General features: G+C 40.2%; 1 protein-coding gene across 1 annotated transcript in view; it reads left to right on the top strand.

The window, feature by feature from the left end:
• KCNJ3 (potassium inwardly rectifying channel subfamily J member 3) overlaps positions 1–26,337 on the top strand; it is a 138,150-nt gene extending 111,813 nt beyond the window's left edge. The window contains exon 3 of the mRNA XM_063116532.1: positions 25,272–26,337. Within this exon, the coding sequence (XP_062972602.1) occupies positions 25,272–25,861 (590 nt within the window). The 3' untranslated portion in view covers positions 25,862–26,337. The remainder of the gene's footprint in view (positions 1–25,271) is intronic.
• The last annotated feature ends 290 nt before the right edge of the window (positions 26,338–26,627 follow it).

Here is a 26,627-nt window from a genome sequence, read left to right as displayed (position 1 = left end):
TTGCAAGCATCTGAGTTTAGGTAATGGCTAAGATTGCTGAAGTAAGCATTAAAAGTTTGATGGGAAGGAGAGTTCCGGCTGAGTTCCCCTCTCAGTTGTGTCCCAGATTTCAGCTCATTTACTTTGTTGCGTATAAGTCAGGGGAAGTCACTGAGAACAAAGCCAAGTCCATGTCCTGGGCTCCATTTATTGCTCCTGCTAGATTGTATATACACACACCGCCGCTGCCACCACCCTATTCACAGGATGTTAGTTTTGCTCACATTCCATTAAAATCAAATACAAGCAAGTTCAGTTGTCGCAGCACTGTCTAACGTGGAGGAGTGGGTTGTGGCTGAAGAGAAGCTTGGCGTGGCATTTCAGAAACTGCATGAAGAATGTGAAGTTTGGAAAGGGCACCAAGCTCCTGAACTCAGCAGTAGGGGTGGCTAACTCCTCTGGGGTACATACGTAGGATTGGCTTGGGGAGAGCCAAGAGGTGAACAGTAAGGATTCCAGAAAAGCCTGCTCCTGCAGCAGCATGCTCATCTGGGCTTAGTTCCAATCAGATAACAATGGTTGGGTATAGACAATGGGTGGATGTAGATGATGAAATTGGTTTATTTGATTTGAGTGTTCAATGACTATGGTGGGGGATATGAATCCAATTTGTCTTTGAAACTGACTGACAGGGTTCCAAACAGATGTTTTGGAGTTCTAGGGGTGCTGCTATGGCTTTACGATTTTTGCCAACGTGAATCTTGTCCTATGGACAGGATCATTTTCGTGGCCATAAATTGCTATGGTTCTTATTATTACAAAGACATAGGTCTCCAAGTGCTATCTCTTTCAAAAGGAAGCTGATCCTGTAGATCTCTTTGAATTTTCCTCTGCTCACAGAAGACACCTATCAAATTAGAAGAAATTGGTGTTTTTTTTAACATTTATCTTTCATCTTCAGTTCTGTAATAAAATATAGACATACAGGTAACAGCAAATTGCTGAAAGGACCTGTATTCAAGCAAAGATAGCATTACAAGCTAAAAATGATAACCGGCTGTTCCCTAAAGGCAAACATTAATTTAATCTATGAATTGCACTCAGTGTTAATTTGATTTGGTGAGCATCCTAAATATAAGTTCATCACCGGAGACATTTTCACGTTAAATTGTACAATAGGTTTCAAGTATTTCTTTTGAAATAATATTTTGTGGAACACCAGCATAATATAAAGATTTGTCACAAATTAGAGTTAATATGAATAAATATCTAATCCGGGGGTTTAAAAATATTAAAGGCAGCTAGAACTAGGGCAGGGCCAAAAGGGGGCTTTTTTAACGAACATTTTCAGCATCTCCAAAAAGTGCCCCCTTTGAGCAATTTTTCAGAATTGCATTGAAAGGTGGAGAAATGTGTTCACCCATGCACAATGAAGAGGTTTGGTAATCTGCTTTGCTGAGATCACCGATGTGATAAATGCAGCCAGCAGTGCACCGCACCCTTAATTGGCTCCATTTGTCTAAAGCAGCATTACATAATCTCATTCACTATCTGATACCCAGTTGGCTGGAATCATCCCTGTGATTATATGGGAAGAAAATGAAGTCATTTGAAAGGGAAAATGTTTGTCAAGGCAATCACAGAGAGGAGAGAGAATGGCCACATAACAATGACCCATAACACAAGAGCAGGGATGGAGGACCTCTGGCCCATAGACTGGATGAGGCCCCTGGGGTTCCCCATCTGGCCTGTAAGTGTTTTCTGTGTGTGTTTTTACTATTATCTCAGATCACAGATAGGAGGATTTTTAAGGCCAATTAAGCTTTAAATGCCCTGCCAAAAATCCAGGTGTTGTAAAGATTTTGTGCTGCACATTTTGCAACAGGAAAGCTGTTGCACAGAATTTATGTGTGCATTTTGCAGGCAGGCGAGCTACTGCACCAAACTGAGGAGTACATTTTGCAGGCAGGCAACCTTAATTGACAAGACATGCAGTCCTTCCACTCTCTGGAAGAGATTGGGTGGGGGGGCATACAGGGGGCTGCATCCTCTAGTGGTTCTGCTGGTAGCAGGACACCATTGGATACAACCTTATGGCTACAACTCCCATCAGGTTCAGTCATCATGGCCAGTGATTGGAATTATATGAGTTACAGTCCAGAATGTCTGGAGGCGCTAGGTTGCCTACCCCAATGTAGTGTTATGACTTTTCCAAATAAAGTAGGATTGCCTTCATAACTGGAGTTGGATTCCACTTCAAACATCGTTTCCAAACTCACTGAGGGCAATCCTTGTTAGTGCAAATGCCATTTTAATATTTTCAATGGATTTTTTAGTTCATAAATTAAAAAGCAGGGGGGAAACCCAATGTATTTTTCTCTTTTATGGTTTGCTTCCTTTTTTAAACACTGGCATGTTTTTTCTCTTGCCAATCTAAGCATCCCTACAGTCATCAAATTGGGAAATGCTTTTTTAGTGTGTATGTTTTTAAAGCTTTTTGCAATCTGTGTAAAATAATTTGGAGGCTGAATGCAGACTTGAGTTGAGAATGTATTTGAGATGCTATTTCAAATTGCTGTTCAGTGATTCAGTCCTGTTTGCTTCTGAGTAGACATGCAAAAGCATTGCCCTGCTTACTTCTGTGTAGGCTTTAAATGGTAAAACTCACATTTGGCCCTGCCCGCTCTACCTTTGGCCCCACCCACAAATGAAGTGTGGCCCCGAGACCTTCCCCAGTTTGCAATTTGGCTCTCAAGCTGAAAATGTTCCCTACCCCTGTTGTAGAGAAACATGTCTTACCATTCATGAACTATGTGCTGGTACACACAACCTGATCACTTCCACATGGCTCCTCCACCAGTGGGAGCAGCTAAACTAACCAGGAATTGAAAGTTTAGTGTTACATCCACACTGGGGCTCTTGGCTTGTCCCTCTCAAATAAGGCAGGAATTGTAAACCAAGAACAAATCCTGTTTTGCTGTTCCGGCTTTTGACATAGTTCTAAGCTTTCAGTTCTTGTCTAGTTTAACTGCTCCTACTGGTGGGAGGAGCCAAGTGGAAGCATTTGGGCTGCATGAACAGGCATACTGCTCACAAACGATAAACCAGGATTCTCTGGATATCATTGTGTGGATGCAGCAAACAGCAGTGAACAACTGCAAGCAGGCCTTTAAACCCCACTTTTGGGTCTCTACTTCCACTCCCAACTCAAACAGGCAAACATTCAACACAGCCTTGGTTAGAACTTCTCATTACAAACGAGGCAGTATGCTTACATAGCCGATTAGCATATAAAGCGAATATTGCAATGCCATAAGTCACTGTTTGAATTTACTACCTGAGAGAAACTTTAATTGATCTCTTTTAGCCTATAAAGATAAATTACTTATAGGGTAACTATATTATCTTGCTTTAACCTTTTTAAGCTTTCACTGTTTGAAAATTTCTTTTTGGAGATTTGAAGCTCCATCCAAAACAGTGATCTGCATGAGGAGGGCAGAATTGCTTTTGCATCTTTCTGCTCTTGTTGACGTTGGTTCTGATCAGATATGTTCCTGGATTATCACTTCATGGTTCACAGGATCTGGCATGCCTACCAGCATCCATGTCTTCCCCAATCAAGCAAAGGGCATAGGGAATCCTGGCTGCGTTGTCTCTTTCGAGAGAGCAGAAAATTTAGAGTGTGCAGCAGTTTCATCCCAGAGGTTTTCTTATAGATAAAGGTATTTCTTGCCTGGAAGGAAAGAAAGAAAAAAGCTCCCTCCTTCCCTAGCTCTTCAGAGCAATGGCCATGGCACAATGATACATGAATCTTAAAAGAACCAGTTATGGTTCTCCGATCCTGCTCCCCCACCCCTGATTCCTCCTGGCCTGGCTCATTCCCTCTACTTTTCCCTGCTACTTACGGGGAGGAGCAAAGAAGCCAGGACGGGTGCCCTCATGTTCCACTGTCTCAGGACAATCGCAAGACTGTGGGAAGAAACAGATTTTATTTATTATTTATCCCTGAGAAAACCTGTGCTCATCCCCCCTTGGCTCCGGGAGTTCTTGTGTATCATTTGGATGCACAGGGACTCAGCCGTGACCAGCCTGGATTTTCGGGCTGGTGTAGAAACGGCATAAGTTTGTACAACATCCTCAAAGGGAAGTTTTTACCAGCTAGCAGTATTGAAATATACTTAAGGGTGAAAAACTTAACAGCAAAGGACTTTTGCCAGAAGAATAGTCATTGGGACTTGCCTTTTCATAGTTCTTGCAACATTGCTTATAGGAAGATAAGTGAAGCTAAAAAAAAGAATACCTTTTTGAATCCAGCCAAGTTGCCTTTTCCAGTATCTAAGAAGAAGAATTTGCAGCACCACAAGCAGAAACATATCAGCGTTATCTCTTATAGGATATGCAGCAAGAGCATTTAACCAATGAACAAGGCATAGTCAGAAATCAGAAAACTGTCACTGGACATTTGTCTACAGGATGTAGCATGTGCAAGGTGTAGTTTGAGACACAAGAAAGATTTTCTCCTGCTTTTGTACTCCAGTGCTTTTGAGCACTAAAGTGTAGCCCTCAAGGCAACACTATCTAATCCTAAAAGTACAGAAGCCTTATTCTTGATTAAGTGTTCTCTCTCCCCATGGGCTTTCTATTACATAACTCCAGAGGAAATGTGTAAAATTGAAAGGCTAGTACACATTCACTAACAGAAGTTCATTTACTTACTTTTCCATCCATGGAGGCTCGTCTTGTGATTAATAACAGTTTTTAGGTTTTTACATAGGCCATTTCTACACTAGCCATTTATGCCAGGGTCAGCTCGAGGTCATCCCTGTGCATCCAAATGACGCTCAGCTAATCCCGGGGTCAACAAGGGACAACCTCTCAGTTGTCCCGGGATAACTGGGACTCCACTTACCCCGATTTTTCCTGTGGTCCCAGGACAAACTGAGGACCATGAGCAGTGTAGCACGAACACCCGGGTCCTCCCTCCTCCCTGCAAGTAGCAAGGCTCTTCAAACAGACATATTTATTTATTTATTACACTTATATACCGCTCCCATAGCCAGGGCTCTCTGGGCGGTTTACAGAAATTCTAAAATTGAGATAAAAACAAGTATACAAAATATAAAATTCTAAAACACAGAACATACAAAAAATAGGACTGTACAGGAGGGTGGCAGCATTTTCACCATCCCTGGAGATGGCTCTCAGTGTCTTGGGGCGCCAAGTTTTAAAGTTGGCTTTTTTTAAAAAAAGAACTTACCTTTGGCTAAGGATTGCGCCCATGCAATTGCGCAAATTTCTCCCTTCTTAAGAGCACACACGCTGCACCCAGAACATCCCTCTTGACTTCCAGAATGTTGCACTGGCGTGTGCATCCTGAAGGACGATCCCAGAAACTGGAAAGTCCGACATCCTCCCCCCCTCCACTGAACCCCCTCCAGCTTGTCTGCATCCTTGAAGAATAGTGCCAAAACTGGACACAATACTCAAGATGAGGCCTAACCAGTGCTGAATAGAGGGGAAAGTACCTCTCATGATTTAGAAGCTATACTTCTTTTAATGCAGCCCAAAACAGCATTTGCTTTTTTGCAGCCACTTCACACTGTTGCCCCATATTCAGCTTGTGATCTGTAAAAATTCCAAGTATACCCCATCTTGTAACTGTGCATTCAGTTTCTTTTTCCTAGGTGTTGAATAGTTCAATAAAGTTTTGAAACAGTTATTTTTCCAAACTGAGTAGTCTAACCTCCAAATATGCTCTGAATAAGAGCCCATTGGCAATGAAGAACATTGCAATGGTGGTTTAATGAACAGAACCAACATTTTTATAAAAATCATGCACATCTCCAAAGAGTTTTTTGGAATTGTAATTTTCTGTTTGTAAATTTATGCATGAACCAAAGAAAACCGGGAATGTCTTGTTGCTAATATGAGGCATCTCATTTCTTTCTCCCCACCCCCATTTTTTTTTCATGGCAGTACTACTCTCACAACATCTGATAATACAGAGATCAAGTAGTATGGTATGGTGGAGTTATCATACCAAAAGTTGTTCCCATTTGAAAAGGGGCAATTTTCATGCTTCAGTTTATTGCAGTATTCCTATATATTGAATATTATAACGATTGTTTGAGTCCACTCAGTGTGGCTTAAAAGGAGAGTGATAGAATCCAAATTGGAATATCCAGAAATTCCAGTATGTTCTTTATTTATTTATTTATTACAATTTTTATACCGCCCAATAGCCGAAGCTCTCTGGGTGGTTCACAAAAACTAAAACCATAATAAAACAACCAACAGGTTAAAAGCACAATTAAAAAAAGACAGCATTTTAATACAGGGAGCATTGGAGGTGACAAACCTTCACATTCTATTTGGTGTAATCGAAACAAGCCAAGAATGATACAAGACATAGAAGAAAGATAATCTGCAGTGTAAATGTGGCCTAAAAACTGTGCTTAAATAGTTGCACAACTCAGCCTTCCTGAGGCTTTCCAGTACTCCCTGGGATTAAAATACTGCATTTCTTCATTAGCTAAAATGAAAGCTTAGATAGTCTATCTTAACTGAGGCTAAAGCAATTAGATTTTGTGTTTCAGCCTTGAGTACAGTCATAGATCTTCTGTTCTGAAGCAAAAAGCCCTACCTCATTAGATGAAATAATTTGTATTTAATCATTTATATGCTGGCAATGGGGATGCATTTTTCAGCAGCAAAATTATTTCCTAACATTAAAACAAAAGGAGGGAAAAGTATAATTACTAGGGACTTGTGTAAAGTGGTAATCTAGAAATTTAAGAAATGAAAGCTAAAATTTCCATATTATTATTTCCAAATGGTGTTTTCGTTTATTAGCCTGTTGGTCTATCAGGTCATATTTTGGTTTCAGTTGTGGCTAGTACATGCTGTATAATGGCATTACTGCAATGTGGGGCATTTGGGATGGCCTGGTGAATTATCAGCTCCCCATTGCTTGGTGAGGCTAGCCTGCCCCTCTAGTAGAGCAGCTTAATGACAATTTCTGGCCAAACCGTGCACATTGTGATACAAGGGTGAAATTTGGTATGGTGCTATTTATTACCATGTAGATTAAAATTAGATATAGAAGCACAAAGTGCAAGATTGAAATGAGGGTGAGGTAGTGCATCTTGTTGACGTCTCAGACAAATGGGAAGGAATAAAACCTTTATATCTCAATGAGGGTTGCTCCTATGAAAAGATTGTTAATGAGTTTTTTGTAGCAAATCAAATCAAATCACTTTATTACAGCCCAAGACCAGCACAACATTAATCCAGCAACAACAACCATACAAAGTCGTACAGATCCTTAGTTCCCATCTCCCAGAGATTTAACAGTCCTCCGAGGTTAATAGGTTATGATGTGTCCTCATAGCCAAGTGGCAGAATTTAGCAACCTTATAAGTAACTGAGGGGTTTCTATCGGCAAGGAGAAACTTGGTATAAAATTCTTCAGTGTTACCTGGAAAATCCTGTAGTAGAGGATGGATTAAACCTGACCGGGCCTTTGAGTAGAATGATCAGTGTAAAAGCACTGTAGTAAAATCCTGTAGTAGAGGATGTCTCTATCTCACCTTAATCACATGGGCATAACCTTTGGGGGACTGGAATTCCTTGATATCTGCCTTCTGTGAACTTGGAAGGGAGAGCATTATAGCGAGCCCTAGTAAACACCCACCTGTATAAGGAAACTCAGATAGGGGCCATTTGTAGCAAATTTTATGCTCTTTAATTTTGTACTGAGACATCTTTACTGTAAGATTACAAATAATAGAGTTATTGCACGAAAACTGGAGTTTGGGCACCATTTTCCAAGATGGCGGTCATTACGATGATTTCCTGAGATCCCTCTATATCTAATTTTAAACGACATGGTCATAAATACCACCATATCAAATTTTACACTTGTATCACAACGTGCACGATTTTGAAGCTAAGCCGCTCTACTACTATCAGTAGTTCTTCTCCACTTATTGTCGTTGGTTTAGATTTCAGTAAATTTGAAATAGAACCCATGGGAATCTGATGGTTCCACCAATCTCTAGTTAAGAAATACCTTGTATTTTTCATTAGTACTATTACCAGTGGGGATCTTTAGCTCTGTAGTATCCTCAGCCTTTAACAGGTATGCTCCTGTTCAGCCACCTTGCAGAAGGAACCTTGTAATTCCATTCAGGCCTCCTGAGGGTGGGGAGCTTCTGAGGACAGGGGGAGAATGGAACACACACACACACCACTGTGCTATAAGCACTAAAGAGCTCAGGAATGGGGCCCACTGCTAGTTTCAACTTTGAGCACTTCATTGCTATATAGCGAGCAGGCTAATTACTTTTCTCTCCCTTCAACATTCTGTTGGTCTTATAATCTCATGTGCTATTCTTGGACCATTAAAAATATTAATTTACCAACCAATACAAACCTATATGTTTGCCAAGTATGCTGAAACTCTTACTTTATATTTGGGTGGTCCCATTCATTTCCACACTGATAGGCTCTGGGCCATTCTGTTTAGTACTAGAGAGAACAAATCGTCATTTCAACAAAATATTCACCCTGAAAGTTGGCATAGGCCTGAAAAAAGAAAAGAAAAAGGAAATATTGCAATGTATGTTATCTTCAGGTTCCAGGCCAGTCTGGAACAGGAGCCCCAAACTTATTGTTGTTTAGAGAATTGGAAAGAGAATCCCCCTTAGATATTACAAGGAAGGGAGATTTTTAACCTAATAGCATAATCCTCTCCCTCCGGAATACTTACTATAAGATGTTCAAGGGTTCAATCCTTTCTCTCTCCTTTCCCTCTTTTCTTTCTTACACGACACTCTGACGTTTCCCAGCATGGCACTTCTTAATGTTCTTATGTTCCTCTCCAAATGATGAGATGAGTTCCTCTTGATTTTTGTCTTCAACATTCTCAGGTCTTGAAAGCTCATAAGTTCTTGAAGCTTGCAGGACTGTTTTGGTAACTGGAAAAAAAAACGTTTATTTTTATTGACAAACTACTTCTTCTATCTAGAAAGTCTTCCAACTATGTAAAAACCACTATGTTATTTTGGAGTGGCCTCATTTTGCTTCCAAAGTGGCAGGCACTTAACCCACCTAATTGTCTATTAGAATGATTATTAAATATATATTTTACGTGGCATCAACAAGATACATTTTTGAGGCAGCTTACCATTATACAATAATGAACAATTAAAATGTGTTTTTACTGATTGGTTGTGGCATGCACCATTGTAACAGCTTATTATTCATCATTTACCACACTGAAGTACCTGTTCGTGACAACATGGTGAATGGGTTTATTTATCTAAGAGAGTTTAATGTTCTGCCCAGCAGATTTACATTAAAAATTCTGTTTATATCCCCAGAGCAAGACTTGGCTCTAATTTGAACAAAACATACAGAGTAACGATAAAGTAAGATGTCTCTGAACATCCCACGGCTGACAGCAACATCGTTCTGTCTGGCAGTAAATGTAAAGTATAGAAGCATTTGGGGTGTACCTTTGTGTACTGAATGCTGGTGTGTGTGTGTTTATCACATGGTCCCCATTCGGACAGGAGTGTCCATATACAGAAAATGGCTAATACACAGATTGTGTTCTTCTATGCTGTTAGAGCCCAGAAGTAATTGCTAATTTTTATAATTTTTTATAAAGTGATGCTTGGGATGGCTGCTAATGTAAATATAGAGTGTTCAATAGAAGTTGGCTTCATAACTGCAATTAGAAAGTTTGCTGAGATAGATGTTATTAGTATATAAGTTCTGTTAAATCTTAACAGGGCCATTAACGTAATGAAAGCAAGAAAAGAGTGGCTGGGCCCATAACTTCTTAATGAACAATTCTTTTTCCTTGTTAAAAAGAACTCAGAAAAATAAAAGAATGAACAAAAAGGAGACGAAATAACATTTATCATCCGGTTTAGTTCCTAATGAAGAAAACCAGTACTTAAAACCATGACATTGTAGATTAGAGAAAATATCTTGTTATGTTGTACAACAGCCCTGTACAAATGTGGAGTAATTTAGTATAACACGATCATAATCACTGTATTATTTATTGTTAGCTTTTAAACTGTGAACATTTAGTAAAAGAGGGAAAAAAACAGCCCAATAAAAAGTAGTGTAAATGAGAAAGGGTGAAACCTGGTGCATTATTTAAATCAATAGGATCTGAGAAGTGTATGTGCAGGATTATATACCATATCAAGGTTCCATCTAATGACATCAGTTTGCATGAACAGATAATGACCATTCTGCCATGCCCAGCAAAGCCTGGGTGTGGGGAGGTAATTACGGGCAGGGTAAGGGGAGAGACGTGCCCAATTTCTGTTGGGCAACTGCGGGTGGTGCCACTGGAATGGGAGGGGTTAAGGAGTGTTTCTTAAATAGGCACTTACCCCTCCCAGCATTTAACAGGCATTGTTGCGGTGACAGGTAATTTCCTGAGGGCTCCCAGTGTTGAGCCTTGTGGTCAGGCTGGGAGATAAGGATTACCTCAGAGGCCAACCTTTCCCACCCCATCTTGAGCCCAGTGGCCTGGGTCTGGGGGTGACAAGGGAAGGTCTCCCTACCTCACAAGGGGAATGGCCAGTGGAAAGGCGAATGAGGCAGCGCCAACCCACTGCCCAAGAATGCTCACCAGTACTCAGAAAGGTCTGTAAACAGGCCATGCTGGATGCCCGATAGGATTTACCCCCTTTGCAGATCTTTAATAAAATGTGGCCCTGTTTAAACCCAAAGTTCTGTGTGTCGTCTCTTCATTTCTTGCATCTGTCTCGCAATGTTTAGACAGTGCTAGGTGTGACTACCACCAAAACCAATAACCCCACATCTCCTACCCCACTCTGTCCCAGTAATATCTAGTAGCATAAAACACATGATTTGGCATCATTGCATGCAATCAGCAAAGTACTGCATGCAATCAGACAAATCAAAGTACTGTCTATGCAACAAGGTCTTTTTGATTCCAGGTAAAAAGCGATCAGAGAGGAGGCTAGATAGGCTTCCCTAGGAAGAGAGCACTAGAGTTTGAGCACAGCCACTGAGAAAGCTCTCTTTCAAGTACATGCCAAATTTATTTATTTAATTATTTATTACAGATTATTATTTATTTATTTAATAAATAAATTTATTAAATTTAATTTTAATTAAATTTTAATTTATTTATTATTTATTTAATTATTTATTACAGAGAGCTTCACAGCCAAAGCTCTCTGGGCGGTTTACAAAAGTTAAAACAGTGAACATTAAAAACAAATATACAAAAATTTAAAAGCATAAAGACAGCAATATCATATTAGATGCAAGATAACAGAATACATGTTTTTCTCCCAAGAATTTAGCACTCACCAGAACTATAGCTGTAGTCCTTATGCTGAGGGATCTGAATAGTGAAGGCTAACAAATCTGGAGCAAGGAGAGACTTTGGCTTTCTAACTTCTCCAAATGTGCCTCTGATCTTGGCAGGATTCAGAAAAAGGCCTCTCCCAAAGACCTTAATATTCTTCCAGCAGGAGAATGTCTCCTCCTCCCCACCACCACTAAGTGGTAGCAGCATTCTAGATGAAGCTAGAGGTCCCTCTCCAAATAATGACATAAGTTACTCTTATTTCTGTGCCCTAAACATTTTGCAAGTCCTGAAAGCTCACAGGTTCTGGAAGCATGCAGGACCATTTGGTGATTTTAAAAAGAAAACTTTATTTTAATTGACAAACATACATACTTCTGCACCAACTGCAGAGTCCACCAACTGTGTAGAAACTGTTTAGGCCTTTAGGACATAACCAGCTTTTTAAATTCTATCCAGAAAGAAACTGGAAGCCAGACTAGTTGTAACAGGTGAAGCTGATAACCAACTCCAGTTAAAAGTCAGGCAACAGCAGCAGTCTGAACTATGTGAACATACCAAATACTTTTCAAAGGCAGATCCACTAGAATGAAGTACAGTAATCCATTGAGATACAACTTAGGCATGTGTTACCATGGCCGGATCTGACATTTCAAGGAAGGGCACAGTTGGCTTATCAGCCTCGGCTGAGCAAAAGCACTCCTGACTAAGGCTGTCACATGAGCACCCAGGCTTTTGTTAGATATTGTGTAATGATAGAGGTTACTTGGGTGGGGGTTGGGTAGGAGAACACATTGGTCTATTGTTTTCATCGCCTGCATTCTCCATAGTGTCTACTTCTCACCGAGTGGTGAAGACTTGCTTCCCCACAACTTGTTACAAAATGGCTGTTCCACAGTTTTTAGATATGTGTATTCCCAGGAAATAGTTGTAGGTTCTGGTCCAATTTATGTTTCAGTAAACCACTTGCACTTTATTCTGGCTTATGAAGGGAGGCATCAGGCTGAGTTAAAATGTCTAGGGGAGAAGATACCTTTGTTTGGATTGGTCAAGTTGATTGACATAGGTGAGTGGCAGTTCCATAAGGAACATGATTGATCAGGAAATCTTAAAAAGTCAGTAAGAAGTCAGTGAGAGACTGTTAGGGTCAGTTAGAGTCAGTTGGTGATGGGGTACTGGAGTTAAGGATTGTTAGATGAAGGAGCAGTACTCAAAGCTGGGAAAAGAGAAGGTCATTCTGCAAGAACTCTTCTGGAGGGAGACCTGGATTCTGGTGCTGGTGGCTGTGGAAGGTGGCCATGCTGTCTGAGGTTTTGATGAAATGACCAGCAGGCAGCAGAGCCCAGTATCAGGAGGATTCAATCAAAAGTCTGACCAGAGGGGATTTCAGGAAAGTCACTGAAACAGTGGGCAAGTTCACATGCCACACTAAGCCACCCTGAAAATAAGGCATGCTTGAAACGCCTGAGATATGATTGGCACTCTGCTGCTTTGCGACTCTTGCTGGGCCTCCACATTTGGCATTAAGAGTGAGATAACCTGAAGCATTTCCTTGACACATACCAATAAAAGGTATTACACTTTTCTTCTTCTTCTTTTGGCACAATGTAGTGAATTTGGGGGGGAAGATATTAGTATTGTCTCCTAATGCAGGGTTTTCCATGGCTTAAGAATATGAAAGAAAAGTCCAAGTAAATCAAAGTTATATTCCTGTGAGCAGAAATCTAACATATTGCTAAAGAATAATAATGGAGCAGAAACCATTTTTAAGTGTCAGCTAATCTAATTTGCGATAGTAAGCAAGTTGAAAGTTGAATCCTTAGAAATTTAGTAGAAGATGATAAATGACTGAATGCATTGGGCAGATGATAGAATCAGGTCACACAAACCTCACAGCATCACTGATGTCTGGGATAGAAAAATACAACCTGAAAGGTTGTACAGTACCATAAATAATGTGGCATGGCTGTTTCACACCTAGCACAGCTTATCTAGTATACAGACTTTGCTGAGCCATTTGTTTATATTACTCAGAATATCAGCAAAATAACATAACTATATTGCCATTTTGTGCAGGCACACACATAGTGCATAATGCAGTCAGAAAAAAAATCCATTTCAGTATGCATACTGTTGCCTTTCTAATAACATTTTCATTAGATTGTCCTCAATTGCTCTATATGAAAAGAAGCAGAAAATTGATAGCACATTTCCTCTTAATCTTTCTCTTCTTCCTTTAAACATCATGAGATATAGCCAACCCAAGAGCAGGTTTTTAGGAGGCGCAGAGGGTTACAGCAGGCAGGGGGAGGTGGGGGAACCTTGTTTTCTGAACATAAGCTCTATTTCTTTCACAGAAGGAAAGTTAGGATCCAAGCCTATTTGTTTTACTCATATGAAAAGTTCCGCAAAACATAATTAGTCAAGTTTTTTTTTGTTAATCAAGTGAAAACGCTACCAAAAAAATATTTTGACATATCACATAGGCATCTGTTTTGCCAGCACATTCTGAAACACTTCCATATATATGATTCTCCATGTCTGTAACCTTTGCTGCCTGTTGCTTATATTCTGTATGAGAAATAAGAGTGACATCCAATGTCACATGTGCAGACATCTGGGCAGGATCTACACTATTGCTTATAACAGTTTATAATGGTTATGACAACTGTTCAGGCCCAAGACACATTACATATACAGTTTTCATACTGTTTTAAAAGTGTTATATCCTGCTTGGTGTAGATAGCCCCCTGCTTGCACAAAAGGACTTTCCTTCTCCCTGCACCCCCAATCTACTCCAAAGGGTCTCTCAACTCTCCAGACCACATTTTTGGGGGGTACACAGCAAGCTGCAAGAAGTGGGGAAATCTCAATGGTGACTGTTCTATTGGCAGAGAGAGACAGCTTACATTGAACTGCACTTGTCATTTCAATGTCCAATCTCTCCGTTTGGAGAGATTTTATTTATTTCTTTATTCATTTCATATAGTTTTATGCTGCTCCTCAGTCAAAAAGGCTCTCAGAGCGGCTTGCATTGATTAAACAAGACAGCCCCTGTCTGCAGATTGTCTAAACCGGCTTGGCTTTCTGGAATAGCTGCTGGTGGTAACAGTTGAGGGAGAAGGAAGGAGCCTTGCAGCAGGGCTCTTCCAGTTCTATGACTGAGACTTCAGGGCACGAAGAAAAAAATAATGTTAGAGAAGTTGATCAGATGAGGGATCCTGACTCACAATAAAGATTTGGATAATTTTGTGATTGCTTAAAGGTGCTTGCCACAGTGTGGTCCACTCATGCCATAATTTGGAATGCAAACACAAGGAAAAAGGGGGGTCACTGTTGTTGGGTAAAGATGAAGGACCTATATTGTGTAGATACAGTCTCCTAATAATTTGGAATGTGGCATGAATAGCTACTCCACAGTTATTGTCTTCTATGGACATGAAGATGAATCCATTGTTACCTTTATTACACATGAATCGAACATCCCTGCCAAGCTAGTAAAGCTCTCCTTGGAGGACATCATAACCTACAGCCAGAAGTCTATTTTAGTGATGGGGAAACTGCTGCCCTCCAGACGTTCTTAATTGCAACTCCCACTGTCCTTGTCCATTGTTTATGCTGTCTGGGGCTGATGGAGATTATAGCCCAACACTCATCTGGGAAACTATCAAAATAGCCACTTTGGGAGGGGGGTGGATAACTTTATCTTATGTCTTTCTCAAAACAGCCCTCCAACAAACTATTTGCTGTTGTAACTGAGTTTAGAATCCTTCACCAAGGGTTTTAAATGGCCATGGCCACTCCCAACCCCTGACTTTAAGTAAGACCTCTGGTGCAGCAAAAGTGGCTATTAACAAAACTGCTGGTGTTAACTGAGCCTGCTAGGAGTTAGAGTTGGTTCTGAGTGCCAGTACCAGGCAACAGGGCGGAGAAGGCAACCTGTCACTGTATTCTGTGACCTGTTGCACTTTGTAGGATGGTGATGCTAGATGATTTATCCGCAATGATGGAAGTTGTCTTGTTTCCAGCAGCACAGAGGGAATTATGCAACTCCCGTCTGAGAATGCAGTGTTGGGCTTCTGCACTGTTGTGGGAATAAGAGTGAACTGCAGATGCCGTTTAGCTGGAAAACTATTAAACAATTTCTGATGCACATATAAAAATAATACCATTCATTCTGTTTCCCAGACAACTTGAGCCCTGCTGTCACATCATGTCTGTCATTGGATGGTAGCACTAAAAACAAAAAATACATTATGTAATAATTTGGTGGTGGAAGAGAAGCCTTTATGAAGAGCCATCATGTGGCTTTTTGCAGAAAAATATAGATACTGCTCCAAGGACACTCTTGGGGGAGAAAACCCCCAAGAAATGCAATTAGACATAGCCTGCATATAACTGCAGTGGCATAGCTCTTTCATACTATCTCACTAAGTTTAATTGAAGCTCCCAAGTATAGTGAGGGAATGCATTAATGAATGCTAAGACTGTAAAAAGCAGTACATCCCTTACTCATGACAGTACACTCCAGTTTAAAGATAAACATTTAATTGTTGCCAAAAGCGGTGTGACAGAAATGCCATTTTTTTTCTTCAGGTGTAACAAAGTAGAAGGAATCTAATGATTTGTTTAATGGGTGGTTATTTCAATAGCTCTCTCATTCTAGCCTTACAGATTTTTCTCGTCAACTTTCTGTTTGATTGTTTGTTTTGGTAAGCAGATCATTTAATACTTCATGCCACTTCCGGCTGCCTACTGTGGCTCAGCCTTCTCCCTGAAAACTGTGATTCTAGCATGGTTCTTTCTTTGAGATATTCTGAAGCACATTATGTTTTCTCCTTCAGAATTTATTTCAAAGGGGGGGGGGTGTTTACATACATACATACATAAAAGAAAAGGTTTTTTGTGAGGGGAGGAAATGCACCGAGCTACACTGTTTTAGGTAACTTAGATGTCTTGTGATGGAAGCAACTAGCAATGAATAAGCCTCTTTGTATGTCAATGTTTGATTCAGCTTTTGCATATTCACTATCTACTTTCTTCTTAGTGTTTTGCATTTTATCGTGACTAATTTATAAGTGAATCAATGTCAAAGGGAAATCTTTATGGGTAACCTAAGCAAATTTTGCTAAGAAGCAGTTATTCTTTCAAGAACAAAGTTTGGTTCATCTTTAAGCAGCATCTTACCTTTCCTTTGCTTAAATTTCTGTACTAAGGAAAACTTGAAATGCACTTTCGCCTTTTCTTTCACAGTTTGTCTGGGCACCTGATTAGGTATATGTTCCAAACTTAATAAGCATCTCATCGCAGAGTTGGGAATTATTTTCCATTTTAGCCTTAGGTTTCTTTTGGGCAATCTGTAAACCAGTGACTTCATTGCAAAATTTATCATACCACTGAATACCTAGTATGTGTACCAGAACTCTTGCGTTGCAGTTATTTTGTTCTGTTTTGTCAATTGTTTTCCATGTTGCTTTTAGCCCATCAGTAGTATAAGAATGTATGAGAAATTGCTTTCGGTTCATTTATGACCAGAATTTACCCCATTTTTGAACGTGTGTGCAAGCTATAGTGCAGAAATGTAGCAATTGAAGCTCATAGATTCCTGAGCTTGTGATAGTGTTCAGGCTCCCCCCTCCCCCCAAAAATCTGTATGTTACAAAAATATGCATTAAAAAGTATGCACTTTTTAGAAAATGCACACAAACATGCTTTAATCAATGGGAGAATATTGTGTAGCATTGAATGCGCATCCAACTCTGTGCCCAAGTACTTTGCAATTTTCACGTGGAAATAAACCTCGCAATCTGCTATGGATCTGAGTCAGACCGAGCTTCAATGTGGAACTCAGGGAATCTCAATGAATCATAGAATCACAGAATAGTAGAGTTGGAAGGGTCCTACAAGGCCATCAAGTCCAACCCCCTGCTCACTGCAGGAAATAAATTTAGTCATGGATTTTCTACATTAGCAGGAAGTTGACCTAGAATTCTTCTGAGGCCTCTTCAGATTCTATATCTGAAGATTCTATATCTATGTAGATATAGAATCTATGATTCTATATCTACATAGATATGGTGAAGATCATTTCTCTTGATGTGCTGTCATGCTTTGGTGTGATCTGTCTATAATGTGCAAAGCAGAAGAAGCTATTAAGGTTGTCTCTTCTTGTGTTCATTATAGACACATCATACCTATGTAGATATAGAATCATAGAGTTGAAGAGGCCTCAGACGAAATCTAGGTGAACTTCCTGCTAATGCAGAAAACCCATGACTAAATTATTGTTGGCAATCCAGCCTCTGCTTAAAAACCTCTAATGAAGGAGAGTCCATCTCCTTCCTTCACTGTCAAGCTGAGATGAGGATTTGCTTTTTCTGTTTTTGTTTGAGGGTGGGAATGATTGTGATATTCCTCCAGTGAGGGAGGAAGCAGCAGCCAGGCACCTCTCCATCTTCCCTGGGTCCAGCTCCAGCTGAGAGCCCCCTCCCTCCTGCTGCCAACTGTCAACTGTAACTGCTGAACTTTGCAACTAAGATTGTAGTGCCTGAATTTTCTTTCCTTTCCCCCCTCCTCCTCCCTCCCAATCCCTTTTCCTTTTGTGTCATGTCTTTTAGATTGTAAGCCTGTGGGCAGGGACTGTTAAAAAATACTTTTGTAAGCCGCCGTGAGAGCCTTTTTTGGCTGAATGGCAGCATAAAAATGCTTAAATAAAGAAAGAAAGAAAGAAATAATATTCTTCCCATATTTATAGAGGAGAGTAGTCATACAGATTCATTAGCAAACTAGACATTGAAAGATTTCAGTTCTTGTTTGGCATTTGTCAAGCCACAGAATTTTCACTTACCTAGGAATAACGTGGATTTTTATTTGGCCTCATAGGGGCATTGTGGACACTTTCCAACACGTTATCTGTTTTATTGATATTAACTGGCCACCTATTTTTGTATTGAATTGTATCCAACAGTGTCATGTTTGTTTATTTATTTATTACATTTATATACCACCCCACAGCTGAAGCTCTCTGGGTGGTTTACAACAGTTAAAAATAGTAACATTAAAAGGTATACAAGATTTAAAAAACCATCAGAAACATAAAAACAGTATACTGATGGAATTGCTTCTGTCAGTGGAACCAGGAGAGGACATTTCCCTTTCCTACATGCAACCCTCTGTCCTCCTTCAAAATCTGCTCCATGGTGCTGGGATACCCTCCAGAGCAGATTTTTGGGCAATGCAGTGGGCTGCAGGGAAAAGTCCTTTTTGCTCTAGCACACTATTGAATTTAACCTTTGTGCTTGTGGTGTGAAGCCTCTGGAATGGTTGTGAGTTGAATTGTTCAAACCAACTTGGCCCTTCAGTGTGAAACATCCCAGGAAATAAGACTGTGTCAGAATCTTCACAGAGGAGACTGGGAAGTGAAGCAAGGTGGGGCTCTGAAGAAACTTCAAAGCATTCAAGGTGAGGATGAGCTCCATGCTACAGGGGATAGAGACAGGAGTCTGGCCAAATGACTGGTTTACTAGGAGGCAAATTAGTGGGCTAGAACATGAGGAAGCCATGGATGGTGGAGAGATGGGAAGAGCCACAAAAAATAGGAGTAAGGAAAAAAACCTCACGGTGACCCTAGGAACAAGAGAGGCTCTGCACTATTAGCATAAAGGGTCTAGACAGGCAAGGGTGGGGACTATGAACTAAGAGGAATACAGTTCCTAGCCATACAGTTTAGACCAGGTCAAGGGGAATTTTTGCCTATTGTAGCTTCCAAAATCTCTGCAGCATTGTGATCGAATTTCTGAAGAGGACACAACAAGGGCCAATCTGCTGGGGAGGGAGACCACAATTTTAATTTCACGTGCCAATTGAATGAACCAGTCAATTCCTTGGCTGCAGGCTTCTAGTTTACATATCATTATGCAACCAGAGTTGCTGGAAATGAGCATTCCAAATGCCTCTCCTCCCATGCAACACACACACACATTATTAAAATAAATAAGCAGGATTACAATTTACTTGGATGGCTTAAGAAATTGTTAGCCTTTGGAGTCAGGCAGTATGTGATTTTTCTTCTTCCTTTTGAGCACACAATAAATGAAATTACTTTCTCACTTTAGATCCACTCCTACTTTATCTCACCATTTCCTTGTGTCTTGTATCTAATATCTAAGACCACTGTATTCATTTTCCATTCATTTATTTTATAACAAAACCTTGAGTAATGAGATTCCTAGCTGAATCTAGACCTAAAGGGACAGAAGTTGATGTTGACTTGTTGGCATAGACTCTTTTCAGCGCAGCTATAACTAATGAACAGCAGCAGAATAAAGAACCCATATTAGCCATACCACTCAGAGTAATTACTCTGTGCCTAAAATTATTTTCAGCCTGACCTGTTGTGCAGTGGAGTTCTTTTTATAAACTTCAGAAACAAAATTTAAGAGTGGGAGAAAAAGTGAGCTGTTGAAATAACTTCTATCCATCTGAAAAATAATTACAAAACATTTCCCCAGCATATAATAGAATACATGTATGATATATATTTTCTGTCTAACCAAGGTGGCCTTCCCAAAGAGTTCTTTAGCTATATTTTCTTTTGTCTTTCTTCCAGTAAGGACCAACATTTTATACACAGTTATTTTAGTTAAAGGAGAAAGGATTTGTGTATTCTATGTATCTGGCCATTTGCTATTTGAGTGCAATGCACAGAATTTTGTAATGAAGGCATATTTTAAGGTTCAAAGAACTGAAGACAAAGGACATCATTATTTGATTTCCTGAAACTTAAAAGCAACTTAATCCTTTTCCTCCATTTTCCTGATCTAAATTCTCCCACAAAGTTGCTATTAGTGTCCCTGCGCCTGTACCGTAGCAGAAAAAACAAGAGTTTACGTGTGGTGTGTGTGACTTAGTCTTGCATCATTCAACATATCATCACATCCCCTCCTTTCCTTCATTGCTACGCATTATAATATAATATAATAGGGGTTAAAATTTGTGATTTCCTGATGAAGAGCCTATATGTTAATCTTAGAATTCTGTTTACTAATGGATGGAGGAACAGTTGACATTGCAACAGTTGACCTCTTCTTTTGGCAAATATAAAATATGTTCAAAGGTTAAGACAGATACCTCTGTTGATGTCTGTCGAATACCAATAGTGTGCTTGATAATAAAAAAAAAAAAAGGAAAAGGAGATTAGGATAATAAACAAGATTGGGGAAAAAACACCAAGCAGAGTGCCACAGGTGCAATGCTTATTTTGTGTCAGAATAAAGGGCTGTGCAGACATATCACTTGTAGTATCACCCACTCCTTTCTGCATTTTATTGTTTTAGCACTGTATGCTTTGCTTCAACAAATGTAATGAGCATTGCTGCATGCTGTGGAATAAGAAGAAAAAAGAAAGATAAACTTACAGGATTTTCACCACAAAATCACAAATTCAGTACTTGATTGTAGTGTTTTTGTCTGAAGCAGTAATAACATAATACAGATTTTGTGTGCACTAGCTTCAGAGGTGATTTTAGATATGTCTTAGAATGGAAAAGCTGCTATTTACTGATATGCTATTTGTATCCTGCACTTCTAGGTGGCTTACATGGGCTTACATGGGATTTAACTGCTTTTTTAATACTGAAATATCACTGTGGTAGTTTAGACTGACAAACAGTAACAAACTCAAGGTCACCAGGTTGAGTGGGGAGTTGAACCAGGTCTTTCCAGTTCAAATTCAAGACTGTTCATTACATCCAACTAGTCTGCAGTTTCATCATTAAAAGTAGAATAGCATTAATATAACCCTGAATATTGCTTAGTTGAAAGTTTTACAATGGTGCAGAGGAAAAGCACCTTACCTATGATATGGTGTACCATGGCAACCAAAGGATAAGGGCTACTAGAGAGTATTCCGTGATGGTGTAGAGTGTGATCCAAGGTCAACGTCCCTCCTCAGTCGCTATGCAACAAAAGCAGCCAGGTAATATTTGTTACTCAATAAACAAAAAACCTACAGTTTACAAAACAACGTTAAGGATGTACAGTTTTCAACCAAGCATGATTTTGTTCTGACTTTATACTGTTAGTTTTACCCTACCCAGTGCCTGTTTACCCTACCCTGTGCCTGTTTGCTTTCTCTTCCCCTCCTTATTGTTTTATTATGGTTTTATTAGAATGTAAGCCTATGCGGCAGGGTCTTGCTATTTACTGTTTTACTCTGTACAGCACCATGTACATTGATGGTGCTATATAAATAAATAAATAAATAAATAAATAAATAAATAAATAATAAGCACCAAAAAGTGGGGAAATTGGGAGTTAAGGCTCGCCAGCCTTAACGCCACATCCTCCCTAAGGAGGCAGAAAGTACCAGTGAAATTCTCATTCTGCCAAAGCAGATAAACCATGAGGACAGGATGGAGAATAGGATATGCAGAGGTGACTGTGGGGTTGTGGAAAACTGATGACGAACAACTTAGAGCCACCTACTTCTTTTTTTGTTTAGACCAGCCCTTTCCCAACCTGGTGCCCTTCTCCGGTGGCGGCAGACCCGGGCTTTTACTGAGCGCCCGGGCCCGCCTATTTATTTATTTATTTATTTATTTATTACATTTCTATACCGCCCAATAGCCGGAGCTCTCTGGGCGGTTCACAAAAATTAAAACCATTCAAAGTATAAAACAACAGTATAAAACCATAATATAAAATACAATATAAAAGCTCAACCAGATAAAAACAGCAGCAATGCAAAATTACAAATTTAAAACCATGTTATTTAAAATTTATAGATTGTTAAAATGTTGGGAGAATAAAAAGGTCTTCACCTGGCGTCTAAAAGCATATAATGTAGGTGCCAAGCGAACCTCCTTAGGGAGCTCATTCCACAGCCGGGGTGCCACAGCAGAGAAGGCCCTCCTCCTGGTAGCCACCTGCCTCACTTCCTTTGGCAGGGGCTCACAGAGAAGAACCCCTGAAGATGACCTTAGGGTCCGGGCAGGTACATATGGGAGGAGGCGTTCCTTCAGATGACCTGGCCCCAAGCCGTTTAGGGCTTTAAATGTTAATACCAGCACTTTGAATCGGGCCCGGACCTGGACTGGCAGCCAATGAAGCTGGAAAAGGACTGGCATAATGTGGTCTCGTCGGCCAGTCCCTGTTAGTAAGCGTGCTGCCCTGTTTTGCACCAGTTGAAGTTTCCGGACCGTTTTCAAAGGCAGCCCCACGTATAACGCATTGCAGTAATCCAAACGAGAGGTTACCAGAGCATGGATAACTGTAGCTAAGCTATCTCTGTCCAGATAAGGGTGCAGCTGGTATATCAACCTGAGCTGATAAAAGGTGAAGGTAAGCCAGAGAAGGTAAGCCCCCCGTCCCTCGTGGGCCCACCACCGCACGAACTGTGGCGGCGGCGGCTCCAGGCAAGTCCACCCCCCCCACTTGATTTACCTTCTCCGGCAGCGGCGGGCCCGGGCTTGAACTGAGCGCCCGGGCCCCACTGGAAGCAAGGCCGCACCAGCAGCCTTGCTTGCAGTTGGAGCTGAGGGCTCAATTGAAACCCGGGCCCGCTGCCGGCGGAGAGGTAAGTCCCCTCCCCCGTCCCTCCTGGGCCCGCCGCTGCCGCCACACAAACTGTGGCGGCGGTGGCAGCTCCAGGCAAGCCCCCCCCCACTCTTCACTTACCTTCTCCGGCGGCGGTGGGCCCGGGCAAGCCCCCCCCCACTTACCTCATCTCTCGGGGATGAGCGCAGGCCACGCTCTCCCTCCTTCTCCCCCCTCCCTTTGGGGAATCTGACGCACACGCGTTAGCTTATCAGATTCCCCATAGGGAAACATAGGGATTTTAAAATATGAATTAAAAAATGATGGAATGGTTTTTTGAAAAAAGAAAGGCCATTCCATCAATGGGGGAGGATAGGGCAACGCAATCCTACTAATGGATTGCATGGGAAGGCTCCCAATTCGGAGCTATTCGTGCGCAAAAAAATGGTCGCCAACCCGGAAGCATTTCTGTGCCAGTTTGGAACAGAGATGCTTCCCCCCTTTTGTCATTTAAAGTAACATCCTGCCCTCAATATTTCACCAATCTTCTTGAAACATGCAGGGTATGTAAAACCAGCATTTCTTTCTGGCAGTACTCCGTTTCAGAAAGATTGGTGAAATATTTTTCATTTTGGGATGCTAGAATGACCCCGCCCCCCAATAACTCCTTTTAACATGGTGGAATGCTTTTTTTACTGAGCATCCTTAACACAGGGAACACTGCTGTGTTCCCTGTAATTTAAAACATTTTTATCCTGCCTTTCTGCATAATGACGGGCCTTCAAGGCAGGATATATAATAAAACACCTTATGTCTTAGATTTCTTAATTACTTTAAAAAAAAAAGTGGTGACTGCTGTAGCTGGAAGAATCAGAGTGAAATTATGCAAAATAGGCAAATACTTATAAATTTGTTTAATTTTAAGAGCTGGCGCAATGAAGTCCCCTGTTTGAATCTCGCCTTTGCCATTAACTCACTCTCAGTGCAATCCTATCTCCTATTGTCTGCTGGAGGACGTTAGGATATGGTGGAGCTTTACTGGCAGGGATGGACTCTACCACTATGGAAGCCTCTGCTACACCTGTGGAGAGCTCTGCCAGGGCTAGCATAGCTGATTTCCCCCTTTTGTTGGTTTCTGTAGGGATGGTGGTAGGGAATTTAAAGGGGAAAGGTCTGATGGGTCAAAAAGCCCAACAAACCCTGCATGTGCACCCTCACATACACACACTCACAATCTTCCTTGGCAGGCATGAGCCAGCAGGGCTTCAGATACAACAGAATATGGGCTGCTCTGTTCCTCCCCAACGTCACTTAGGATTGGTCGACCAACCATTAACTGTCATTAACTCTAGTATGGACTGCCATTCAGACTGCTTCAAACACACTACCACAGCTGAAGTCTCAATCTGCAGCTTCTAAGAATCTTGGCTTTGTTTATTATTTAGGATTACAGATGAAGAACATGTACTTATTTTCCCAGATGTTTGCACATCAATTATGGCTCAGCTGTGTGTGTGTGGGGGGGGTTTCTAGTTTTTTTGTATTGTATTGTTTTTCATATATTTTTATGGTATTTATTTTTGATTGTATTATTGTGCTGATTATGGATTATATTGATTATGATTTTCTTCTGTTAATAATAATCTATGGATTTCTCTAAGTCTAAATCACTTCAAGACTGTTTCTTGTGGTGGGAAGCAACACATAAATTTAATAAATAATAAGTTTTGTAATGAGATGTTGATATTGCTATTGAAATGCTTATTAATTATAGTTGAATGTTTACCTTGTATATTATGAGATTCCCTGAAAACAATTTATTTTGTGTAAAGATGACATATAAATTAAATCTAATCTGGTGTATTCCGTGATGTCATCACTACATGCTAGTCATAATGACAAACAAAGGACATAACAAAGGACCTTAAAAAAAATCTAGCCAAAACATGGCTTCCGCCACTCGCCAACTCCCACTGACACCATTAAAAAGTATGTGGCTTTTTATTTTTCATAATTTTATTATATGCAACAGTAATTCTGATTTCTGGCCATTACTATGAACTGAATACAAATAAATATCATCTGTATTCATTTTATTATTAATGATTATTTAAGCATTTCTTCTAGAGAAAAAATTGTGTCGATATCATACAGTTGATCCTAATGGCTGTTGTAACATGTAAATGGTACAACTCCTATTTGGAAACTACCTTCAAGTGTTATTTGTAACATGTGAATGAATCATCACCAGATTGGTTTGACATAAATGAAACTGAAAATCATGTAGAGTTAGGACCATGGACAAGAAATTAAAGCTACGTATCTTAAATGTGACTGAGATAATTTTATTTCCAAGTCATTTATCAAACTTTTGTTTGCTTTTTGACTATAGGGATGACTTGTCAAGCCCGAACATCCTACACAGAAGATGAAGTTCTCTGGGGTCATCGTTTCTTCCCTGTTATTTCCTTAGAGGAAGGATTCTTCAAAGTAGACTATTCCCAGTTCCATGCAACATTTGAAGTTCCTACTACACCTTACAGTGTGAAAGAACAGGAAGAAATGCTTCTTATGTCCTCCCCTTTAATAGCACCAGCTGTAAGTAACAGTAAAGAAAGGAATAATTCTGTAGAATGTCTAGATGGTTTAGATGACATTGGTACAAAAATACCATCAAAACTGCAGAAAATGACTGGAAGGGAAGACTTTCCTAAAAAACTATTGAGAATGAGTTCTACCACTTCGGAAAAGGCCTACAGCATGGGGGACCTACCTATGAAACTTCAGCGAATAAGTTCTGTCCCTGGCAACTCAGAAGAGAAACTGGTATCTAAAACCACAAAGATGTTGTCAGATCCTATGAGCCAGTCTATGGCAGACTTGCCACCAAAACTTCAAAGATTATCAGGAGGAGGAGGAGGTAGAATGGATGGAAACCTCCCCCCCAAACTGAGGAAAATGAATTCTGATCGATTTACATAACATGAACAAACCTTTCAGGTATTATTTCAAGTTTGAATTGCTATTCAATCCATTTTGGGCAGGAAAGCAGACACATTGAAAATACTATTTGATGACCAATTTTCCTTAGAACTACATGCACTCTGGGACAATGTTCTTCCCCAAAATGGAGGACTATGTTGAATTCTACTATAAAAGATCTGAAGTTCAGCTTAAGGCCATATGAAAGCTAATAAGCTAATATTAATCGGCATGTAGTATCACCAAAAGCATGCAATAATAGTGTGCAAATTTTGCATATAGTTTTATGGCATGGTTCTTACTATATTTATACTGTATATTCTGGGGAAAAATGTAAATGGGGTGTTATTCTTCTATATTTCTTAAGCGTTAAGTAGTAGATAAAACTTAAAAGAGGCAGGTTATAGATTAATTTATAATCGGCTCAATTCAGCCAAAGCTAAACATTTTAGGTATGAGCCATTTGCCCATTATATTCTCTCTGCAAGAAAGGAAGTCTTCTGCTGCCGCGTCCCCCTTCTACCCAACAGCAGGTCTCCTGCAAGTGAAGAAATGTGCGGGAGGATTGGGTGCACACAAATGAACAATGGGATCAGCCCTTTTGTTAAAATTTAAGCAAGTGCTTAAATATTTTCCATTCCGATCAATGGAACTTTAAAATGTTTCGCACTGGCTAAATCATGGCCTATTTTTTTCTGATGTAAATTGTGATGTTTTTCTTCAGATAGTTATACTGCATGTTTTCTTTGTTAAAAATAAGGCTATA

This window comes from Elgaria multicarinata, chromosome 2, assembly GCF_023053635.1.
Source record: "Elgaria multicarinata webbii isolate HBS135686 ecotype San Diego chromosome 2, rElgMul1.1.pri, whole genome shotgun sequence".
In the NCBI taxonomy this organism is placed as follows: domain Eukaryota; kingdom Metazoa; phylum Chordata; class Lepidosauria; order Squamata; family Anguidae; genus Elgaria; species Elgaria multicarinata.
This window is presented reverse-complemented; position numbering and strand designations above follow the sequence as displayed.